This window comes from Sinohyriopsis cumingii, chromosome 1 (genome assembly GCF_028554795.1).
Source record: "Sinohyriopsis cumingii isolate HCF-2022 chromosome 1, ASM2855479v2, whole genome shotgun sequence".
NCBI classification, from domain to species: Eukaryota; Metazoa; Mollusca; class Bivalvia; order Unionida; family Unionidae; genus Sinohyriopsis; species Sinohyriopsis cumingii.
In genome coordinates this window covers 61716498-61741343 of record NC_142961.1, presented here as the reverse complement: position 1 = coordinate 61741343, position 24846 = coordinate 61716498, and the positions used below count along the sequence as shown (strand labels likewise).

Sequence of the window (24846 nt, the reverse complement as noted above, 5' to 3'; positions counted from 1 at the left end):
TCACTTGTGCTTGTCAAACTTCACTATAAAAGTGTTCTTCAGTTCTTCCTACATGATTCCATTGGCATGATAACACAGAAGAATGTTCTTTTTTTTGTTACAAGTTTTTTCGCCTGATACTTTCTTTTTAAAGCCAATTTTGTAAATGGAATATATTGTTTTCTTTATACAATTCATAAACTTCAGTCCATGTACTATAGTTGACAACAAGATATTTAATTTGATTTTGATATCCTGTACTAAATTCCGATTGACAAAATAGCGTAACGACTTGTGGTGCTACACTATACTGTTAGGTGTAGAGTGGGCAGTCACCATTTTCGCATCATGAGACACAAAAGACTGCTGAAAAACATCCAGGGGTCACACTGCTAGGTGAAGTAGACAACTAAGTCACCTAAAAAATGTAAACCATATCACTTCGTTTTAATTTGCATGACCCCTAACATCTGCCTTTCAAGGCTGAAACAATTCTCAAACTCAACTGAATGGAAGCATGTGTGGTTTGTATGTCAAACAGGTGAAGAAATTTATTTTATTTTATATATTAGCATTAAGTTCTATAGGAAATAAATTAGTAGTCCAATCCCTTTAACCCTGTATTGTATTAGCACTGTACTTAGCTTCTAGATGCCAGAATACCCCAACATCTGTGTTTGCAATTTTCTTTTTTAGGTGATGAAGATCCAGATGCAGCCTTATCAGTCCAGACAGAAGAGACTTGAGATTTGGAATGTCTTTTGGTTGTGACAGGGAAATGAGAAGGACATAGAAGAGACTGGAGATTTGGAATGCCTTTTGGTTGTGACAGGGAAATGAGAAGGACATAGAAGAGACTGGAGATTTGGAATGCCTTTTGGTTGTGACAGGGAAATGAGAAGGACATAGAAGAGACTGGAGATTTGGAATGCCTTTTGGTTGTGACAGGGAAATGAGAAGGACATATGAAATGTTCCCAGAGGTTTTGATAATGTAATGGAATGTACAGAGTCAACAAATTGAGAATGCCTTTATATTTATTAATAGTCGCAGATGGATAAGGTCAGGGGCGCATAGTTGGGTTCAGTTTAATTGCCAATGAAAAAAGGGAGACACTTGAAAATCTGATAGGTGAGTTTGGACAAATACACAATTTAGGGAAAGTAAAAATTGTAGTCATTGACAAAGACCAGAATGAAATAGCTGCAGTGCAGAAGGTCATGCCAGACGTTTCCATCCAGTTGTGCAAATTTCATATAATGCAGGTATTTGCAAGAGAATTAAAGAAATGAGCAGTGAATCAATAGGTGAAATGTACAATAATGCAGCTTGTTTGGCAGAGTGCTGAAAATGAAGAGAATATGTTCCAAGCAAGAAAAAGAAGAAGGACACGGGAAGAAAAAGATCATCAATTCAAAGATCTTCAGTGCAAAACATAGTCCATCACCTTAAAACCAGAGGAGCTTGCAGTACTAAGAGATGGTGGAATGTTAACAGATACCCACATAAATAGATGGTGGAATGTTAACAGATACCCACATAAATAGATGGTGGAATGTTAACAGATACCCACGTAAATAAATGGTGGAATGTTAACAGATACCCACATAAATAGATGGTGGAATGTTAACAGATACGCACATAAATAGATGGTGGAATGTTAATAGATACCCACATAAATGCAGCTCCAAGGCAACTAAAGAAACAGATTTCAGGATCCCTTACTAGGAAGCAAACTTAAGTTTGACATCTGCAAAGGGAAGTTTGTGCAAATACTGCATGATGGAAATTTGCACTGGTTGACAGTATCAAATGCAATGAGTAGTAATTATGAAATAGATGTATATGACTCAAAGGCATCTTCCACTCAGCATATTTCAGCGAATGTCAGATGCAAATAGCAGCAATTGCAATGACACAGAAAAAGGATTAAAAAAATGTCAGATGCAGAAGGGAGGGGTTAACTGTTTGCGGTAGCTATGATGACGGCATCATTTTGCGAAGGAGAAGATCCAACTGACCTTAAGTATAACCAAGACGTCATGTGGAGACATTTGGAAGATTGCTTACACAAGTCATATTGCAGAATTTCCGCACAAAGAGATCGTGGTAAAATCAAATAAAGAGACATATAGAATGTCAAAAGTAAATCTTTACTGCATCTGCAGACTGACAACCATAAAGAGAGGATGACTGAATGCTTCAGTTGCAAGGAGTGGTACAATCAGACATATCTGTCAATTCCAAAGGAAATGTTCATGGATAAAAAACTCAGTGAAGGGTGGATATGAACACAATGTGGTGAGAATTAAAAAATTTAGTTAAATGTAACAAAAAAAAGATGAGGTACTATTATTTGTGTAAATATATGTTTCGATGCAGGATGTCTGATGGAACATTGCTTTTTAGCTGATTTTTTTTTATTAGCTTGAGAACAGTTTCAAATAGAGTGGATTGTGCATATTACCTTTAGTTTGTCAACTTCTTCAGACATTTTAGGAGAAAGATGGAAATTTATATCTTGATATATTTAAGATGGTAGTTCTCACTTTCCTAGATGGAGACCCTGAGTGGCCGAGTGGTCTAAAGCGCTCACCATTTCGGGTCACTGCTATCTCACCTCTGTCTGTGTGGGTTTGAGTCTAAGGCTCGGCTAATGTGGATACGTGAGAAAGCTTGCCAGTAGTTTCTCATGGGTTGGTGTTTTTTCCCAGGGTTCTTCCTCCACCATTTATACTGGCAGCCATGTATAGCCTATCTTGTGCTGAAAAATGGTATTAAACCATACAACAACAACAACAGCAACTTTCCTAGATGTAAAAAGGTATTGTTTTAATTAGATTACATACTTTTGAAAATGTATTATTTTTCTGATTTCCTCTTTCAATCAGATATGAATAGTATCAAATGACTGCCTTGTTACTGACTTTTAATTGTGTTGGTTTACATTTACTGCTGTGCTTTTGAGTGAACAGGAGAACAGTTTATGGTCTGAAAATCAGCAGTATAGTTTCTCTTATGCTTGTGTTTAGATATAACAGTACCTTTTTATAGGCCATAGCAATTTACTGTGAACAAAAGTTTGATGCAGTAATATTACAGTGATGGTAATTATTCCCGTGATTTAGCAATGTAATTTCTGTTATGACTGAATTATGAGGTGTAAAAGCATACATGTAATTTGTACTATGGAGGAGTTAAAAAGACAGTACTATTTTTAGTCATTTTCACTTTTCCATGATGCAAAGTAAATGTATGCTTTTACACAACAAGATTCAGTCATAATGCAAACTAAATGTATGCTTGTACGCATCAAGATTCAGTCATAACAGAAATTACATTGCTAAGTCATGGGAATGATTACCAGCATTGTGATGATATGACTGCATCAGACTTTTGTTCCTTCTGATTTTAATTATCTTACATCAGAAACGCAAAACAGAGGCCAACATTCAGATTTTATTGTTGGAAACAGATGATAGCAGACCCATGGTGAGTGAATGATGGATATTGGTGAACAGACAGCATCTCAGTATTATGATTTCCATATATTATTCATAATAGATGCTTGTTGGCTGTATTTCTGTGTGGAACAGTTGTATTTATGTGATGTAATTTTCGGAAGGAATGATATTGATAAGATAATTCTTGATTGAATACATATATTTACAAAAAAGAATAGCTTTCTTAATTTTGTGCACTCTTACAAACACAGACACTCTCATAAAAGCGTACCCTCTCTCTTTTTAATCACATAAATGACTAGAAAAGGACTTTTTCCACATCTGCATAAACCTCAGTAAACTGAAAACTTTGCAAAACAGAAACAAATATTGATTCATTAACATTTCATCTCTATCTGTGTTGGTTTGAGTCTAGTTCTCTCAATGCAAGGTTTACTATATTTGAACTTTCAAAAAAGATAACACTTCGGAAAGTATTAGTATCTACCGACTCAACTTGTGTTAATGTGTTATAATAAAGGAGAACATGTCTAGGCAAAAGAGGCCACACTGCAACCCAGGTCAACGTGAGAAGTCCCAACTCTTGTCATTTGCTTTGTATGGGTCAGTGGTAGTTCCTGGGTATTCTTTTAGGTTCTTTTGGCTGCCATGTATAACCCATAAATGTGATGACAAATGGCATTTAAACCAAACCACAAGCCTAAACTGTGCTGCTATATGGGTATTCTGCCTTTCTCACATCCACATAAAGTTTCACATCTAAACATACACAAATACAAATCTGGGTATGGTTGTGGAAGCATTCCAGCCTTTGACTTTCTTCAGATGGAAAAATTCTATCTGTTCCATAAAAGTATTATTTCCAAATACAAATCTGAAAAATAAATGCTAGAGGGAAATCACATCCATTACCACCCCATGGTACATATTAATAAAGGGTCTCATGCTGCTTCATGATGCAATTATGAAAGAAGAATTGTATCTGGATTTGTTGCAAAAAATTGTTTCTGTCATGATTTCGAGTGTTAGTGCCACTTTCTCTACCAAAGCCAATAGCTCAACTTACCGACTGACTACTTAATTTTAAATCCCACCTCCACTGTACTGATTTTACAGTTTTAAAAGAATCTGCATACCCTACGCCCACAGCTTGAAAGAAACTTATTGCTTTAATTGTTAAAAATAGGAAATCGTGATATTGGTTACCCATTATATTTGTTTAAAAAAATATTCTAGTTAAATAGAAAATTCCATGAACCCACCCCCAGAGGAAAAATTAAGTGGTCATTTCCTGAATTTTTATTAATTAAAGGCCATTTTTGTAAGACTTTATGATGTAAGGGTCAGGGCCGGTTTAATCCAATAGACGAACTAGGTGGCTGCATAAGGCGCAAATTGGGGGGGGGGCAATATGAAGTACACTAATTAAGTATGTAGACTAAATAAATTGTCAATCCGAACGAGTATCAAAGCTAACAAACAGTTTATAATAAGTGTTATCTCGGAGGGTAGGGGGCGCATGGTGGAAAGTTTGCCTAGGGCGCTAAATACCCTTGCACCTATACTGGTAGTCCGAGTTTCCTCTGACCCTTGCCACCCCATTTTTGATATTTGGACATTTATCTTGGGGTGTAGGGTCAAAGTCCACTGCCTATCAGAAAGTTGGAATTTGCCGACATCATTTGGTGTTGGCATAGGGTAGATGCTTACTAGCCGGGTCAGAGGAAACTCGGACTATGATACTGGTAACAGTGATGGCCCTAAGCCATTTCCCATACAATATATACTTTAGCCTCGATTACGTGCATACCAGAGTATAACTTTGTTCCAGTTTTATTTATTATCACTAGAAATTTTTTTAATAAATCAGAAGATTAAGTACATGACAAACATACTAACAGCTTCCTAAAGTATATTATGCAACAAGCTGCCATGTGAATAGTTTTCTGTGTTCAGGTAAGGCATATTTTATAAGGTACACAATGTCCTCACAATGGCCATGCGAATAGTCTTTTCAAACGTGGCCACATGGCTGTCATGCAAATAGTATTTCAAAATTGGCCACACAGCGGCCATACAAATAGCCTCGGCCTTATAACAATGAAGGTTGGCGCTGAAAATTGCCAAAGTAGCAGTCCAGTTCATAAGCTGATGATCAGTCATATTAAAATTGCAAATCTAGTATTTAAAAAGTTATGAATCTGCCATATTGTGTGCTGATTTTAGCCAAAAGTTGATATAAACATTGATGTAACATTTCCGCGCCTTGAGAATGACATCACTAAGTACTGTTACTACTTCTGTTATGCTGGCAGTGCATATTCCAGTTTAGTCGTATAAATCAAACAAACCCCGCCCCAATCTGTGTTGATACTGATGGATGAAAATCAACATCATCACGGTTGAAGGGCTGATTTATTGGTCTAATTCCGGTTTTGATTACATATCTGACCCATTAATTCAAAATTCAGCTAAAATTTTCATAAAATCTGAAAAAACATTAAAATTGTTGCTCTTCCTAGAAATGTATGTATAGAGGTTTATTTAGCTGAATAAGAGGATAAAATGCAATTTAAATACTTCGTAGTGCCCTTGCCTTAAAACGTACATTAAAATAATGCCAGATACGCAAGGTTTGTTTTTTTTACTTAGCATAAAAAGAATAATTCCATGCAAGACATTATCACAATAACACAGGGTATAATGCAAAAAGAGACCTGTTCTGATCTCCAGGCATAACGTTAATTTTCAAAAGCATATTAGAGTTATCCCCTCCTTGCTTTGTACATATAAGTTATATTATAATTTTCCTAATAAATAATTAATGTATTCCATATAACATACATAGCACAAGTATTAGATACAGATATACTGTAAGTAATAATATGAGTACTTGTGCAGGAGATAGAGAGAATCTTGTCAACTTTGATCTAAGACGGCAACCCAGATATAATGTGATAATATCTGTGAGCTCTGGAAAATTGTACATAACAGACATAAAGATCAGTTCCCCAAACATCTTCAAGCTGACAAAGCTAGCTCTGCATACAAATATTTTTACCATAACCTCATGGTGAAGAAATTCTCTCTTGCACAGTTCGGTAATAAGTTTTTGTAAGATGGTGCGTTTGAGGAGGGAATTGTTACATTTCCAGTATCCCTTGCCGAAGGTAATGGAGGAGTCACATGATAAGGATAGAAAAACCGCTTCGTGGTCTGACTGGGAAAAATGTAAAACTTGCGTATCTAATATAGATTCTTGTATTTTGTTTGAGGCGTAAAATCTGTCTATCCTGCTTGCTAGTGTAGGGAGGGATGGGTCATTAGTAAATCTGTACCATGTGTATATTTTTAATGAAGGATATAATTTGCGGAAAGTGTCGATTAGGTGGAAGTCGGATATCAACCCTTTGAGATTTCTAATCGCTAGATCGCTTGACGGATTTAAGAGGCCGATTCTATCCAGTTTTGGGTTAAGTACACAGTTAAAATCTCCGGCTAAAATAGTGTTATGTTGTCCTGTCAAGTACGGGCATAGAGTGTTAAAGAATTCGTTTTTGTCGGAGTCAGAGGTCGGTGCATATACATTAATGATGCGGTATGGGAAACCATGGAACACAAGATCTAGGCAAATTAATCTACCGTCAAAGTCGGTGTCGAATTTCAAAAATTCAATATGGGTGTTGAAATTAAGTATTGTTACTCCACAAGATCGGTTTGAGCCAAAGCTCCAAATAGCATCATGACAGCATAGTGTTTTCTGAATTTCGTTGGCTGAAGAATTATTATCGATATGGGTTTCTTGCAGTAATAAAATGTCGATATTATTGGATTTGACTAAGAAATTGATTTCATGTAGTTTACTATGCGTATTCATGCGGAGCCCGTTGCAGTTTAAGGTGAGAATGTTGATTTTTGAAGCCATTGCATTATCTCTAGACGGAGTATCTTTAACGAGGTCAATAAAGGTGTGAAAAGTAAAAATGGTGTGATATTGTGAAGGTTGGAGGAGAGAGATAGGGAGAGAGAGAGAAAAGCAGATAAAGGTATACGAGAATAAATGCACATATTATACATACAAGGGCATGAAAACATAAAGTTCCTTAATACCAGGTAAACACCTGTAGTGACAGATTGTCCGTGAGCCGTATGCATTGTCCATTGGATAGTTCGTGTCATTTTTGTTTCGTTGTTCCTCCTTCAAAGTCCATGTGAGTTTCCAGGTCGGTAATTTTGTGTTCGGGGGGGTTATGCGACACACTCCATTTCTCCGTCACTCTCTTCACCGCCACTACTGTTTGGCTTGGCGCGCTTTTTTGTCACAGTGTGCCACTGATAGTCCTCAAGATCAAATACCCTTTTGTCCCCTGACTCCAGCGTTGCAGTTGGGGTAGGGGTGGGGATCCTATCAGTTGTAGGGGTGTCTGCCGACTGTTGTGGGGCAGTTTCCGCTGCAGCAGGTTTACTTGGGGCCTGTGCCTTAGGTGTGTTCGGGTCATCTGTCAGGTCTCCAACTTTCTATGCACAGTGCATGACCATTTTCAAAGACTTCACTGCAAATAACCCAGGGCTCACCTTTGGCACAATACCTACCAAGATCATATACCAATTAGACCTGAAGAAATTTGTTTTAGAACCAAAGATCAACGGAATATATGACATCGATTTCGGTAGTGTGTGGAGCAATCTACACAATATGTTTATCGACCCAATCACCAGAGACGTGTGCTTTAAAGTCATACACGACATTTTACCCGTTAACTATGACATGTTCTTAAAACGAATTACACAGACCAAATCATGCACTTTCTGCGGTGAAATTGAGACTACAGACCACTTATTTTTCGAATGCAAATTAATACACCCGTTACAACACCTAGTAATCAAGTGGATTAAGAAACTTTCAAGAAACAGTTTCAACAACTTTTACACTTTCTTGAGATTTGGCCTCATTCCAGTAGGGGCCTCCTTCCCGGAGCCTGAGTTCAAAAACCTTTGTCTCCTGTTAGCAGCCGAGTACAAATACGTAATCTGGTTTAAACGCATTCGATCCTACTATCACAAAGAAACCGTAACTGCAGACTCGATACTCTCCTTCTTTCTCTCCAGACTAAAATGTAGGATAAGAGCCGATTTTCACAGATACAACCTTGTTGAATTCACTGACAAATGGTGCCTAGCAGGCATTTTCTGCAGCCTCCACAATTCCGAATTAATCATCGCCCCTGATACGTGACACCTGTTCATTCCTCCACAGGCATAACCCCTCTTCCCTGAGAATCTAAATGTTAAACCAAAAGATAACCCGCAACAGTCAGAGCACCACGGCTCACCGCAAACTAAACGATTTCCCCCCCCATTACAAATTCTTACAATAGAACATATTTCACACTCGCCCATAAGTTACCATATTTACTTTACTCAAACTACATTGCACTTGCCGACTTATGTGAACCTGTACCCACCTTCATAATGTGTAATACACACCCATATTGAATACAACTTTGCCCCTCGTTAATCAATGTTCCTTTACACACATTTGTCACTATATCGCACCCCCCCACACATAATTTCTCAAGACTCTCATCTCTATTTTTTTATATATACTTAACCGTCATACATTGTTGTAAAATATGCGCATTCTTAAAGTTAAACGCAAAATTGTTGTACATCCCATGTCTACAATACTTCATCACTGTCAATTCTAATTCTTTTTATATTATACTTTATTAAACAACACTTTATTTCTCATTTTCTCATGAAATTATACGTCCTACTTTCGCCTTTCTGCTTGTAATCAACAACATTTGACATGATTTTGTGTTTCCACAGATAACGTATAAACAATACTTTCATCACAGAAAAGAAATGTACATCCAATAAGTTTTTGTTATATTGTATGTTGTGAGTGCACGCCTGCACATGTGATATTGTAAATACTGAATAAAAATATATGAAAAACAAAAAAAACCATAATGTTCATCAAGAGGATTGTATGTATTTGAATAATGATAAAAGGTAAAATAATATTTAAGTGATTTTTATAGGAATTATTTACATTTTTCTGTTTATAGCTCCATTCATGCAGTGAATTTATTGGACAGCTTTTAAATCGTTTTGTGTGTCAGTTATGTCTTTATTTGCTTCATAACACATAAGTATATGATATTTCCACGGAAGATATGTAAATACACATTTTGGATTCTCACTCTTATATTTTAAGTTCTGATAGATTGCACTAGAAGCTGGTAAAAAGTAAATAATTTGTATCATAATTGCTTCAAAGTTTGTTTTGCTTATTATTATTATTAAAACAATTACAAATCATAATTTGAAGGTTTACACCAATATATTCACGTAAATCATGTAAATAATTGTGCATTATGGTTTGTATTTCAGCTTTTTAGCAGATTTTGGTGTTTTTAATAACCCATAGATAGTGATTATTGGGTAGATTTACATCATACTTAAGAATAATGCACAATTTCCCATTGCTTTAATGTGCTCACTTGGCTGGGGACATCGGAGACCAGTTTTAATGAATACCTCACAGTTTGTAGTAGTCTGATGCATGTGACCCCAGATACATGTCAGTACTGATGGATGCTTTGTTGGTCTGATATCACATGTTCATGAAAATATGCAATTTTGTTGCATATAATTGCCAAGTTTTACTGAACACTCACACATACTGTTTAGACACCGTATTTAATAATAGCCATTTTTGGCACAAAATTCAAAATGGCCAAAGAACATAGGGTTATGTTATTCCACATTGATTTAAAAGTTGCTAAACATAAGATTTGATCAAAAATACTCGGTACATATTGTCAAAATGACTCTTCATTCAATGATAGCTCAAAAGATATGAGAAATACCAGTAAAGAATTACTAAGTAACTCAGGCAGCATTACCATGACTGGGATTCCTTCAGCAGGGTCCATCGGTTTGGCTCCAGTGCTAAACATTTGTTGAGATGGTTTATATGTGTGATCAAAATTAATTTAGAAAGAAATGTGATCAGATCTAATTTAGAAAAAAATAAAGACTTTATTGGATTTTGGTTTGATTATTTATTACTAAAGAACTCAAGTGGCACAAAACAATTCTGTTTGATTTCAGTATTTAAAGTTTGTTGAGATATCTGAATGTGCATAACCTGCTAAAATGCCAAAAGCGAAACTGAAATATCACACAATATTCAATTATTGATGGAAACTGGAATCTCATTGGCTGGAATCAAGTTCAAAAGGACATGAATATGCATTCTGCTGTCCTGTAAAGTTGATTTTAAGACAGATTTCCCAAATTCAATAGAATTACAGCAAATGAAATCTACCCATAGGTAAGAGACAATTGTAACGTATTGGTGGACTGCGTAGTTTTATTAACATAGTCATTTCAAAGAAGACACTGAAAGGCCATTTTCTATTCAGAGGACAATTCAGGCTGGCTTTTGATGAAACCTGGTTCCACTAACAATGCATTGTCTCCAAAGTTTTGAGATCAACAGGACTGCCACAAATATAATCCAGGCAGTTCTGTTGCAAGAAAGGTTTAACATGCTCGTGCTTCATATGGTATCACGGTACCAATTGTTTTTCCATATACCTCAATGCTAATGTTTTGTGAAATAAATATACTTTCTGTCCTACTTGGGCATGCGTGTCACACACTGTCATATAGAACAATGCTAGATTGTCAATTTGACAATGACATAACCAGGTACTCCATTGCATTTAAGAGAGATAACTCTACTGGAACTAGACAGGGGTAAGAGTTATCTAGTCACAACAAGCACATTTTCAGCCATGTGTACCATATTTTAAAAAAATCATAAAAAATACAAAATATGATCTAGATAGAAATTAACACAAGTTCACATGTTGTCAAGAGGCTCAACTTTTTTAAAAGCCAAACAGAAAGTACAACTCTTACATAATGCACCAATCACAGCTAGTGTTGTTCTTTAATTCTGAATACAATGTTCCATACACCTTAAGCTCCGCCCACCTGGACTTGTGCAATTGGTACCGTTATACCTATAGCAAACCTTAATTTTTCCAATAATCTGTGAAATAGTTCGGGACTGTATAAGTAACAAATATACTTAGTCTCACTTGTGAAAAATAATTTGATGAGGTACTAACCTATGTCTTATATGCATGTGTATAGAAATGTCATTGAGCTGTTTGAACTATTGTTTTCATACTTTTGCTTCACCATCAAAATCATCTTTTGAAATAAAATGAATTCTTTCAACTATGAGTTGTATCTTATTCATATCAGCACTTATTGAACTTCACATAGGTGATATGGGATAAATCACATTATGTCATATTATGTAATAACTAGGTCAAAGGTCAATGTACCAAATAGTATGTACCTGTCCTACTTCAAAATGTACAATTCACCTAAAAGAAAGGAATTAATTTTTGTTTGGTAGGTGCTGAACTTAACGTCAGAGACAGGTGGACATGACCCAATCTTATTATAAAGTATAAGCTTTGACCACTTTACACTATCTGCAGATACAAGAGGTCACTAACCACCAGTCCTCACACAAAGGTCCACCTACCCATCCTCTTTGTAACACAAATAGTAAGCTTTCCTCCTTTGTAATGTGAATAAAATTGTTTCAATAAACCAATCAGTCACCAAATATAGTAAATCACAGCTTCTAAGTGGTTATGCTGGATTGGGGGGGGTGAAATTAGGGGAATAAAATACAGTAAAATCCCAAATATAAACACTAAGTATAGCACATCAAATGGAGTTAAAAACAGGAGGAAAGTGTTCATCTAAAAGGGAGAGGTAGCATATGATAAAGGAATTAAAGGAGGCAAAATCAGTAATGCAAAAAATGAGAAGTGAAAGTTTGATGACCTTACCTTGGACAAATATATGGGGCAGGGCCCAACAGGTCCAAGGACAGCCCAAAGGCAACTGTGCTATAACATCCTTTACAGGTATCCAAATTTCAAGTGAAGTTGTGTTCATTTCCATCTAATATTAAAGGGTGAATCATTTAGATAATATAGATACATATAAAGTATATTTCTTCTACATAAGAATTTAATAATAATTGGCATAAGATAGAGAGAAACTTATCTCAGATCCAAGCAGAACATACCTTATCAGTTTTTAAACTTGTAAACTTTACTGTGAGAAATTATTAAATTGCTTCTACTTACATTTGCATCAAGATTGAGGGCTAATATAATACTTCACAAATCTTCTCTTTATTTTCATAACCAGTCACTGAAAATGTGAGATTTTATTTCCTTGAAATGTTATGACTGGTGTAAGGGAGATAACTGAATGATATACATAAGGTGTGGTAACCTCTAATACATTATCCATGTAATATGGATGAGTTCATCAACAACCTGTATTAACTTTGTTGCAATTAAATTGTCTCAAAATACATTACTGATAAAGTGAGAACCTAACATTCAAACTCCTATATTTAGTGGAGACCTCAAGAGTCATGTAATTTTAATGTCTAAGATGACGCAACTCTTTCATATCACATAGTTCATATTTTCTACAATGCCGGCATGTAGAGTGCAGCCTTCCATAACCATGAAGGTATCATCTCATGCCAATTTACATTCTTGCGATGGGATGCAAAGTTTCAAGAACAGCGTGGATTTGAATGGAATGAATACGCAGTGTGTGACTAAAATGGTTATCATTCTGTAATGTTGGACCAAACATGGAAATTCCACAAGAGCAGCTTGACAGAAAGAAATAGGATTAATTGAAAGTCAATAGTAGATTATAATTGGGCGTATACAAGTGCCAATGGGAAATGCTGACTTAAGGAAACTGTTCTTGTTTGTTGGTATTCACTGCTACTTCAACAAAAGGGAATGCAAGAGAACTGAACTAACTACATGAACAATTTCAAAGCAGGAAAGTGTAAAAAACAAAAGGACAATTAGAGCAGGACAATTCAAATCAAAGTGGGAAGGAATACCATATCCTTAATAAATTACCTAAAAATTACTCATGCCAGAACACCCCACATGGTACAAGTGATCTATCTACAAGTGTACTTAAGAGTGTTCTCTATCCTGGTTTATGGCATGCCTTACAAGAACAAGATAGCTGTTTTTGTACACATGATTTTTCATCTTTTGCAGGTACAATAGCCAATATTTGGCCAAAATCAACTATATTATGTTTACATAACTTATTTTGTTGCATGCATTCCAATCTAGGAGGTAACAGCACATACATAAAGGGATCAGGTAGCACAAGTCTATATCTATCATAGCTATAGTTATCAAAAGTCCCAATCCAAAGCCAACTTGTGCTATTTTCTGAAGATTTCATACATTTTATTTGTAAAGAACTTTCAATATTTGACCAAAACTGTTCAGCACACATTTGTTTTCCTACATCAAACTAGTATAGTTCATAAATGCCGCCCACATGTATGCATTTCTATGGATACGCTGTGAGGCTATTCTTTCCTTTAGGTATCACGGTACCAATTGTTTTTCCATATACCTCAATGCTAATGTTTTGTGAAATAAATATACTTTCTGTCCTACTTGGGCATGCGTGTCACACACTGTCATATAGAACAATGCTAGATTGTCAATTTGACAATGACATAACCAGGTACTCCATTGCATTTAAGAGAGATAACTCTACTGGAACTAGACAGGGGTAAGAGTTATCTAGTCACAACAAGCACATTTTCAGCCATGTGTACCATATTTTAAAAAAATCATAAAAAATACAAAATATGATCTAGATAGAAATTAACACAAGTTCACATGTTGCCAAGAGGCTCAACTTTTTTAAAAGCCAAACAGAAAGTACAACTCTTACATAATGCACCAATCACAGCTAGTGTTGTTCTTTAATTCTGAATACAATGTTCCATACACCTTAAGCTCCGCCCACCTGGACTTGTGCAATTGGTACCGTTATACCATATAGGTTAAGGACAGTACAAAAGGCAACAAGTTACTGTTGAAAGATTGATGTGATCTGTTGATGCTTTTATTTTAATATAGAAACTGGAAATTTGTTCAGTATTTTTGTTCATTTGCATCCTAAAAATTGGCTTAGTGAATATCCTGATTTGAAATCAAAACTCCTGACACATATCCAGATCTTTTCTTAGCTGATATCCATTCTGTGACGTGTGCAGTTACATAGACTTGTGTATAAACTGAAATGCCTCTGACTGGGACTTTTGGAAATAAAATGAAAACTAAGGGATATTAGAAAATGAAATTTCTTTCAGAAACTGCCATGGATTTGATGGTCAAAGAATGTATATTCCTTCACTAGAATAAAACAACTACTTAGGTTGGTATTTTCAAAAATATATTCCCCCAGTTACATTTCTCTATGAAGGTTTACACTGGTTTCCTCATAAGAGTCAAATTTCATTTAATATAGCCACCATGGTGGCCAATCTGAAAACACGTATTTCTACTCCTACCAGATAGGATGGCCACATAAATATTGGGTTTTCCCCAAAATCCAAAAGACTTTGTATGATACCTCATTGATCCTAATGGTCCCATTTATAGTCTGTAAAGTGGTCATCTTGAAAATCTTGTTGACATAACTGACCAATAATGAATGGTCATATTGACATGGGGATGCCACAGAAAGACATTAAATGACGTTCACTGGATCTTAAATGAAAATGGTGCCAATCTGACATCCATTTATGTCCACCACAGTAGCTATTTTGACAATCATGTTATTGATATAAAATATTAGACTTAGTTTCAGCATTCAGCAGCTAAAAGGAAGAAATGATCTTATTTTAAATTCTTGGATATTCATTTTGGTCCGTATAATGCCAATCCCTTCAGTGGACTCTTGTTAAATTAAAGAGTAATTAAAATCTCTGTTATAATAAAAATACAAAAATGCAAGCCCTGCATTTTATAAGTCAGTGTAATAATATTTGTACTGCAGATTCTATCAGATTTTATTAAAAAAAAATAATTATTTATTACAGTTATGATATTTAGTTCAAGAGAGAATTAGTTTGACAGTAACATTCAAATTTTGGTAATTAATGCTTTATTTTCAACATGAAATTAAACTCCATTGTTTCTCATAAAATTCTCAATACAGGTATGTCTAGTCTTTAAAAAAATGCATAAATTAGTAATTTTAAAAATATACAGTCTTTAACATTGATGGAAAAGTCTAGTTACAGACTAGATTTAATCTCCACACTTGTTTTGTTTTGCAAAATTTCCCTAGCTAATAGATATGTTAGTTAAGTAAAAATGTATAAAATCCCAAAAGTAAAATATTAATTTCACAAATTTTTGTGATAAAATTACAGAGATTATTGGGCGTATTATCATAATTTAAAATTTTACATGACTAATTTACTCAGACACGTGTAGTCAAAGATTTATGTCATTTTGCTGATATCACATTAGCACATAGCATTTAGTAAATGATATTTGACAATCAATTGTGTACGCGCATATCGCTGTACATTTGTTTCAAGCTAGTTGAAGTTAGATAACACTGTTTAGAAGTTTTTTAAATTATGTTGATCTCTCAATTTCCACGAATCAGTAAATCAACTGTACAGCATCAGTTTTCAGTTGCAATTGAGATGTGGCCACTCGTTTCATGATAGTCTTGTGAGATTGAAGCATCTTCAAAATTGAGGCTTTCCTTCACAATAAGATTCCACACTTCGTGTAAAAAAATACAATGCAAAGACCAGAAAGATAAATAAAAGTACGTGTAGTAACCATTTCATGTTTTGAGTGAGAATACGTTTTTTAATTTTCTCTCTTTCTTGCTCTCGCTCATTTGCTTGCTTGCTCATTCAGTCTCTGATTTTTGCTTCATAATTACCTAAAATGATATCAAAATCCTTTTTTTCAGCATTTAGAAAGATTTTCACTTATTTGATCACTTGTACTGCACGGGTACAGACGTTTTTAAAATTATCATGCAATCAGTGTATTTTAACATTAGTAGTCATTTGACTTCTTGTAGAATGGTGTAATGTAAGAATTGAGTGCTAGGTGAGCGAGGTAATGCAGCTGTTTGGACAATCTAACTCCATTAATTTTAAATGTAATTTCTTGAAGTTGGTTGGTAAATATTTACTTGAGAAGATAGATTATTAATCGAAGCACAATGTTCTGCAAAATGCAGAAAAGGTTTATGTGCTGAAGGCTTTTTGCCATTTAGTGACTGTTAAATAAATTTTTCGGGTAGGGCCAGTTAGTAGCAAACTTGACATCATTTGTTTTTTGACAGGTGATTCCTTCCTGAAATCATTTGTTTTTTGACAGGTGATTCCTTCCTGAACTTAGGTAATGCCAGTTAGTAGCAAACTTGACATCGTTTGTTCTCTGACAGGTGATTCCTTCCTAAACTTACAGTAGGGCCAGTTAATAGCAAACTTGAACTGCTTGCTCATCAAAAGGTGATTCCTTCCTAAAATTTGGGTTTCATTTGATTTGATCCCAGTAGATTGTTTACTTTTGTACAGTGCCATTGGCCAAATATGAATGCTGATAATGGGACAGTAGATTGTTAACTTTTGTACAGTACCATTGGGCCAAATAAGAATGCTGATAATGGAACAGTAGATTGTTTACTTTTGTACAGTACCATTGGGCCAGATAAGAATTCTGATAATGGGACCATAGATTGTTTACTTTTGTACAGTACCATTGGGCCAGATAGGAATGCTGATAATGGGACAGTAGATTGTTTACTTTTGTACAGTACCATTGAGCCAGATAAGAATGCTGATAATGGGACTGTAGATCATTTACTTTTGTACAGTACCATTGGGCTAGATAAGAATGCTGATAAATGGGACAGTAGATCATTTACTTTTGCACAGTACCATAGGGCCAGATAAGAATGCTGATAATGGGACAGTAGATTGTTTATTTTTGTACAGTACCATTGGGCCAGATAAGAATGCTGATAATGGGACAGTAGATCGTTTACTTTTGTATAGTACCATTGGGCTAGATAAGAATGCTGATAAATGGAACAGTAGATTGTTTACTTTTGTACAGTACCATTGGGCCATATAAGAATGCTGATTAATGGTACAGTAGATTGTTTATTTTTGTACAGTACCATTGGGCCAAATAAGAATGCTGATAAAGGGACAGTAGATTGTTTACTTTTGTACAGTACCATTGGGCCAGATAAGAATGCTGATAATGGGACAGTAGGTTGTTTACTTTTGTACAGTACCATTGGGCCAGATAAGAATGCTGATAATGGGCCATTACATTATTTATTTTTTATATATTGTTCACTTTTATGCAGTACTATTAAACTTCTACCACAAACATTTCTTATATAAATAAAGATTTGTGGAAATAGGCTTGGGGCTCCAGTTATTTGATCTTGGACTCTAACTTTTTCCTTGTTAGCAGTCCTGGACTTCAACTTGTGAAGTCCTTGTGTAATACAGTTCATTTAGATATAGCTTTCTATTGACATTATTTTCCATTGGCGCTTATCATTATTTGTTCCTGTGAATGATGCCTGTATATTTGGTGTGTGATGTTATGCCATCTTTTCTGATAATTGTCATTATTTCCTGACCTCACAGGTCATGGTGCAGAGCAGCTGCACAGTAGCAAGTTGCAATAAAATGGTAAAAATGTCCGATTTCAGGAGGCTTACAACTTGTACATTAAATTTGGACTGGCCTTTAATATGAGACAGCATAGCTAACTATCAAACCATCTTGAATAAATGCAAAGCATTGAACTATTCAAATCAGTTGCCGTTAAATAGCAATAAATCCTAAATTGGATCATCTGTCATTAGGGACCCTTGATTTCATCTGCTAATGCATGCTTTAAGGCCATCCAAAATCGAATATTTCCACTGTAAGATAGTTCTCAACCTAGGCCAGCTGTAAGATATTACCAACCTAGGTCAGCTGTAAGATGGTTCCCAATCTAGGCTGTCTCTAAGATAGTTAACAACCTAGGCCAGCTGTAAGATGGTTCGCAATCTAGGCTGTCTCTAAGATGGTTATCAACCTAGGCCAGCTGAAAGATGGTTCCCAGTCTAGGCCATCTCTAAGATAGTTATCACCCTAGGCCAGCTGCAAGATGGTTCCCAATCTAGGCTATTGCTAACTAGTTACCAACCTAGGTCAGCTGTAAGATGGTTCCCAATCTAGGCTATCTCTAAGATAGTTATCAACCTAGGACACTGTAAGATGGTCCCCAATCTAGGCCCTCTCTATGATAGTTATCAATCTAGGACAGCTCTAAGATGGTTCCCAATCTAGGGCAGCTGTAAAATGGTTCCAGACCTAGGCCTTACAGAATATAGCAGAAACTAAGTTGTTGGTCTACACCACTACTACTACCACAACCACCATCACCATTCTTTTACTGCTGGTCTTTTTCTAAATTTATAGTTCATAGTAGCACAAGCCCAATGTATTTTTCACAAGGGTTTTAAGTGGTGTTTTTTCAGAGATGTACAATTTTATTTCATATAAGCTTATGCTAGCTACCTCAAATGGTCATAAACTTGCTGTACCCACATATGCTTTAAATATAACAATATCTTGAAATGATTATAATTCTGAAAGTCACTTTAAGGGGTAAGCGTCATATACAAGCTTTTCATTGGTGTTTCTTTTATTTCTCAGCTCATTTTGGGGTCCCCTAGAGTCTTGTAAATGTGCTGATTGTTCCATTTAAGCTTAGTCAGACATGCCTCAAGAAAAAATACACAAGTCATGTTGACTCAAAGCAACTGACAGATCTAATTTGGGAACAATGACCTTAAGTTTAATTTGTAAGTAACATTGTGCTTTTCAGTCTGAAAATCTTGAACTTTGCAAGAAAACAAGTGTTTGGAATTCAAAGTAATCAATATAAAATGAATAAATTTTGGAAGTATTAGCGATAAATTCTGCATTTTGTTCAGATAGAAGGTGAAATAAATGGTAGGGATAGCTGGAGTTGGTCCTACATAAGAATGACTGGTTTCTTACCAAGATGCTGACAGTTGTTTTACTAACTGCTGTGAACATCTTACATTATTCTTTTTTGTGACTGATAAATCATTTTTTACCAGTACAGGTATGTTCTTATCATTAGTCTAGGCATTAATATCCATATCTATTTTATTTTCAGATTGGAAGTACACAGATTATCAAAGTAAATGGAGAGGTAGAATTTCATTTGAAAACTTTGAGCAAGAAGCCATTGATTCTAGGTAACAAATGCCATTAAGCACCATTAAGTTTACACATTTGGTACACTATATAGTAGAAAGTGAAGCATCAGCCTTTAAATGGAGAGGATGTATTGTTTGGAAGCTTGGGAATTTGCAGTTTCAAAACTATATCTTCAATAGCGACAAAGATTTCTCTGATGCTTGTATCTATACATTCATAACATGTTGTTTATATTAAAACTGATAAATATTGCTTGTTTGTATCATATGCCAAAATTTGGTCACTGTTACACTGTTAAAGTTTCTATCAGACGATGCCTGTCCGATTGGGGGTGGGAGTGGCATTCTTACTAGACATGAATGGCAGATGTCCCTGATGTGGTGCAGTTGTTCAGTGTGCAAGGCAAAGTTCTGAGTCAGACAAAGTCCGTTATAAACTCTCAAATATTTTCAGAAAATTGTGAAAATTGAATTTGACCTAAACCTTTCTATTATAAATTCTGTTGACAAATTTGTTTCATTCCATAAAGTTCAGCAAAAGTTATTAAGGAAGAAGTTTATTGAGTTTTAGGATGTAGAGGTCACTGGTCAAGGTCACCAGAGTTCCAGTTGGAAAAGGCATCCCACTAAACCCCGCAAAGGCTCAGGTTTCTGCCACTGTGCATTGTTCCACCATGAGCATGAGACTGAGTTTCTCTCAGTGTTAGTCCAATGTCCTCTGAATCCTAAACCCCTCCCCTTGGGTATGCTTTTTCATCAGGAAAAATTGAAAAATACACCTACAACTTTTTTTGTGTGAATGTCCATCCATGCTTATGTTCATGTTGGCAATGAAATTTGTGCATATTAATGATGTGACCTTGCACATGATTGCCTGAGTTTGCCAACACTAGTAACAATATTTCTGATCAGACTTGTTAAGTACTCATATAATATCAAGATGTTGAATGAATTTCATTATGGGCAAGATCTACGCATATTAATGAGGTGATCTTTTATCTGATAGGCTTAGCTTTATACCATTCCTGGACAATCAATTCCAATTGGAGTTTGCTCCATCGGACTAAATAATATTATATTACCACAGCAGGGGATGGATTTTTATAATTGTTGTGATCTGCACTTATTAATGTGTGTCTTGCCACATCAAACCTGATTAGAAACATTATTGCCATTTCGTCAATGTTGGATTTGACCTCATTGACTGGTGAAAATATCAGCCCGTCATCACTAGGGGTGAAACGATTCATCAATATATCAATGCATCGTCACTAATACATATTGATACAAGAGACAGAGAATCAGTACAAAATGATACTTACCATTTGCAAGTCTTCAACAGTCATGAATAATTATTACTAGTTGCCTTGTTGTTCTGTAAAATTATAATCCATCTGAAACAGAATTTTCAGTCAGAGGCACTCATGTTAATTAGTAAAAATGAAAAAGAATGTTTGGGAATACCCACTTGCCATCTACAAGTTCGCAATCTGCTTCCCCCCCCCCCCATTTCATGCTAATAATCTTAGCCCAGAAGTATGTTCAGCATATACTATACATTCCAAATGCATTCCACATGTATAATGAAGTACTTTTCTCATCATTTAATAACCACTTTCACATGAAGTTTCTATTTTGAATTGTACCTTGACTCCTTTGGTTGATTTGAAACCTATGCTTCCGGTGTATTGCACATTGAAATATGTTACATTGAAATCTCATTTGTTGTTATTGCTTGTTCTGCTCCAGGTTAAACAATAACCACCAATCAGGAAGTATTGGCAGAGCAACAGAGAGACTGCGCAGGAAAGTCATTAGATATGTCAAGTACTTAAGTCTAGATGCTGTCAGGGTGTGCCATTGCATGAATCGAGTAAAATTTGTACCAGTTTGTGCACTTGGAGAACAGTGAAACACGAGAACTCTCGCAAATTCGTTGAAAGTCCCCCAATGAAAATGTGCTCGCCAAAAGTATACCATTTTTGTTTAACAGTTCTTGTAGCGACATCTGTTTTTCAGGTAGCAACTGTTCCACATCTGGGTTCTTCAAGCACGACATGAATGGTTGTGAAACCAAATTTGATTACAACAGTGTGCCCAGGAATAAATTATGGCATAGTTTGAACCATTCATAAAGATAGTTTTACAAATGCGTATTTAAAATACAGGCTACTTAGAAAACCCAAAATGTCTGATTCCCGGCATGGTTAATTACAATTTTGTTTGGCAAATACTTGATGATAGTGATGATGACAATACTTTTTTTAAGTTATGAAGTAAGAATATTTGAGCTGGGAAAGTGTTAATTGAGACACAAGTAAGTGATTCTGAGCCTGAAATGGTGTTAAATACAAGTCAGATGTACATGCTAGATGGACAATAAATAGACGGCATGGCCCTTTCAGTGGTATTTCAAAATTAAATGTACAAATGGCAGAATACTGGGCTTAACTAAAATACAGACAATTTAAAAGTATGATGCAATTTTCATTTTTTTAAATTAATCAAATTCACCCAGTGGATCATATGCTACAAAACAATATACATGTATCCATGTCAGGGTTAAGATAAATTGACTAAAGTAAGAGTTAAAAATGCAATTAAGAAGTAAATATATTTATTTTAATGCCTCTGTTTGCACAAGCATTGATGGACTATTAACACCTTTATACAGCATTATGGAACAGATCAGAAATTTGGTATAGTAGTCAGTAAACCACTGATTTAGCAAAGAAAGTTTACGTTGGTGAAAACTCCTATTTTGGAACAGATGTATCCAAAAGATAATACCTGTGATCCCTGGAAAATTGTACATAACAGTCACAAATATCAGTTTCCCAACATGTTCATGCTGACAAAGCTAGCTATGTACATGCTCCTTCAGAAAGAAGCACATAACAATATTGATACAAAGAAAAGGAGCAGAGTATGCTCTGAATTAATTAACAGATTAATGCTTATACAACTAGACATGACATATGTCACAGATGTTGATTTCATTAGAGCTCTAAGAAAGTGGAGCAGGAAGAAAGAGAGACAGATATTGAAGTTTAGATAAATATTGACTTTTGACCATTTCTTCCTCCCATCCTTTTTGTTTGATAAAGGAGGAGGTCTCCCTTGAGACAAAATCCTGTCATCATCTCTCCTTAAATTATATGTGGGAAACAAGTTTGGAAGTTCTCTTTTTTTATGCATAGATATTTAACCAGTTAATGAAGGTGCTGATGGTATACATGAAAATGAAATTAGCATAGAATGAGCGATGGGGAAGATTTAAAACTGCTCAAGTTTATCACCTTGTGTAAGTTAAAGAAAATTGTGGAACAGAACTGGGTGTAGTCACTAGTTTTCCTTTGTCACTAAATATTAATGTACCTGTGACTGCAGCAATCTTTTGCATCTGCAGGAATTAAAATTTGATAGACTTTGTTAGTATTCGAACTTATTCCTATACCCGGATTTGTTCTAGATGAGGTTTTCTTTGCATGAGGAAATTGCATTATTTCTTCTGTTTGAAGATAACATCATAATGTCTTCCAAATGTAACTGAGACACAAAATTGGTGATAATATGTTTTCAAATCATTCATGTTGTACAAAACAAAAGGGAGTTAAATGGAACCACCATTAAATGGCCTAAAATGCTGGGATAAAACTCACTGCAACCAACAGGTAGTCTGTGTGAAAGTATTGTTGATATCTTCTCATCTGTGAGAATTGCATATAAATATATGATAACCATATGTCTGTCAGTAGTCAGCAATCTGGAAATACAACCAAGAATGTCAACATACATGAAAGGGCACCACCTACCTTCCAAAGATCGAAAGAGCATCAAGTTCATATGTGTATCAATATGTATTGCATGACAGGCTGTATTGTGAATCGTATCAATACACAGCACAGGTGTGTCGTTTCACCCCTAGTCAACATGCATAGAAGACATTAACCGGGCACCTCACCACAGAATGCATTGAATTTCTCAACCTGATGAATCATGATGTGTGTTTGTGCTCCTTGCCACTAAAGTCACATCATGCTATCTTGTAAAGGATGACATTACTGTTGGAGTGCAAATTGAAAAAGTTAAGAGGCAGGCAGTACAAGAACTACCCCTCCAACTTGCCACCCCACCTACATCTTTGCTTAAAACCCAACTGTCCTGGCCATAATGGAGGGATGGTAGGAATGCTAAGGAGAAGTGATCTTTTACATCCTAAGTGCCATTCAGATTTCAAACCTATGCTGACTGTGTATGCCAGTATGGTAGGCACCCTTATAGGTTATATAAGCAACCTAGTTTTGCCACCCCAAGCCTCCAGTATTCTGCAGCTGATTTTCCACCCTGACCACGAAAAGACAGTATTCTGTTGGGCACCAGACTTCTGCAGGTTCAATCACATTTGATCAACTTATTTCTGCAAAATGAATGGATGATGCAAGTCAGTTCATAGGAGCTTCAGATTTTTTTAATTATCCAACCCCCTTATTCTTCCTCTCCCCTTCTAATAGATGTGCTGTCCGATTGGGAGCTGGACAATATTCTTCAACAGAAGACACTGTCACTTTTTTAAAAAATACTACAATCTCCAGGGTGCTGTTCATGGTTGTTCCTTATAAGAAAGGCCAACAGCAAGTTGAGGCCGATCATAGACCTGAGTCACCTCAACCAGTTCATTCTGCAGCCAAGGTTAAAGATCAAGAGAGTGAGATCAATATGATTCCCCATCCGAAAGAATGGGTATGCCATGAGTCTGGATCTGACCAATGCATACTTTCATGTCCTTATTCACACTGCATTGCAAAAATTTCTTGGGTTTGCTTACCACAACAAAATTTACAAGTTTCAAGTTTTCCCAATCAGCCACTGGGTCTTTACCAGAATTATGGATTGTGTTTTCACTCTGGTTGACTTCTTCTGCTTCTTCAGCATTGGTGGCATATCTGGACGATGTCCTCCATGAAACATAGGGTAAGTATTAGTCTTTTCTTGGGCAGAAATTATATTTTATACCTTTGGAATTTCTTCCATTTTCTTGTGAACAGGAAAAGTCTGACCTTCACCCATCCGTGTTTTATACACCTAGGTATGGCGTTGATAGCTAACTACATATGACCTTGTTCCCCTTTTCCAGCCTAACTCAACCAACATGTGCCTTTCAGTTCTGAAAGGACTGACTCAGCTGGAAATCAGTTTTGATTATCTC

General features: G+C 35.7%; 1 protein-coding gene and 1 long non-coding RNA gene across 2 annotated transcripts in view; both read left to right on the top strand.

Moving 5' to 3' along the window:
- The window catches only part of LOC149806966 (uncharacterized), a 28449-nt gene extending 24850 nt beyond the window's left edge, over window positions 1-3599 (top strand). Inside the window, exon 3 of the long non-coding RNA XR_016421409.1 lies at window positions 676-3599. This is a non-coding gene — a long non-coding RNA (uncharacterized LOC149806966). The remainder of the gene's footprint in view (window positions 1-675) is intronic.
- The window catches only part of LOC149806965 (transmembrane prolyl 4-hydroxylase-like), an 82763-nt gene that overhangs the window by 25118 nt on the left and 32799 nt on the right, over window positions 1-24846 (top strand). The window contains exon 2 of the mRNA XM_089960167.1: window positions 19595-19676. Coding sequence (XP_089816293.1) covers window positions 19595-19676 — 82 coding nt within the window. The remainder of the gene's footprint in view (window positions 1-19594; window positions 19677-24846) is intronic.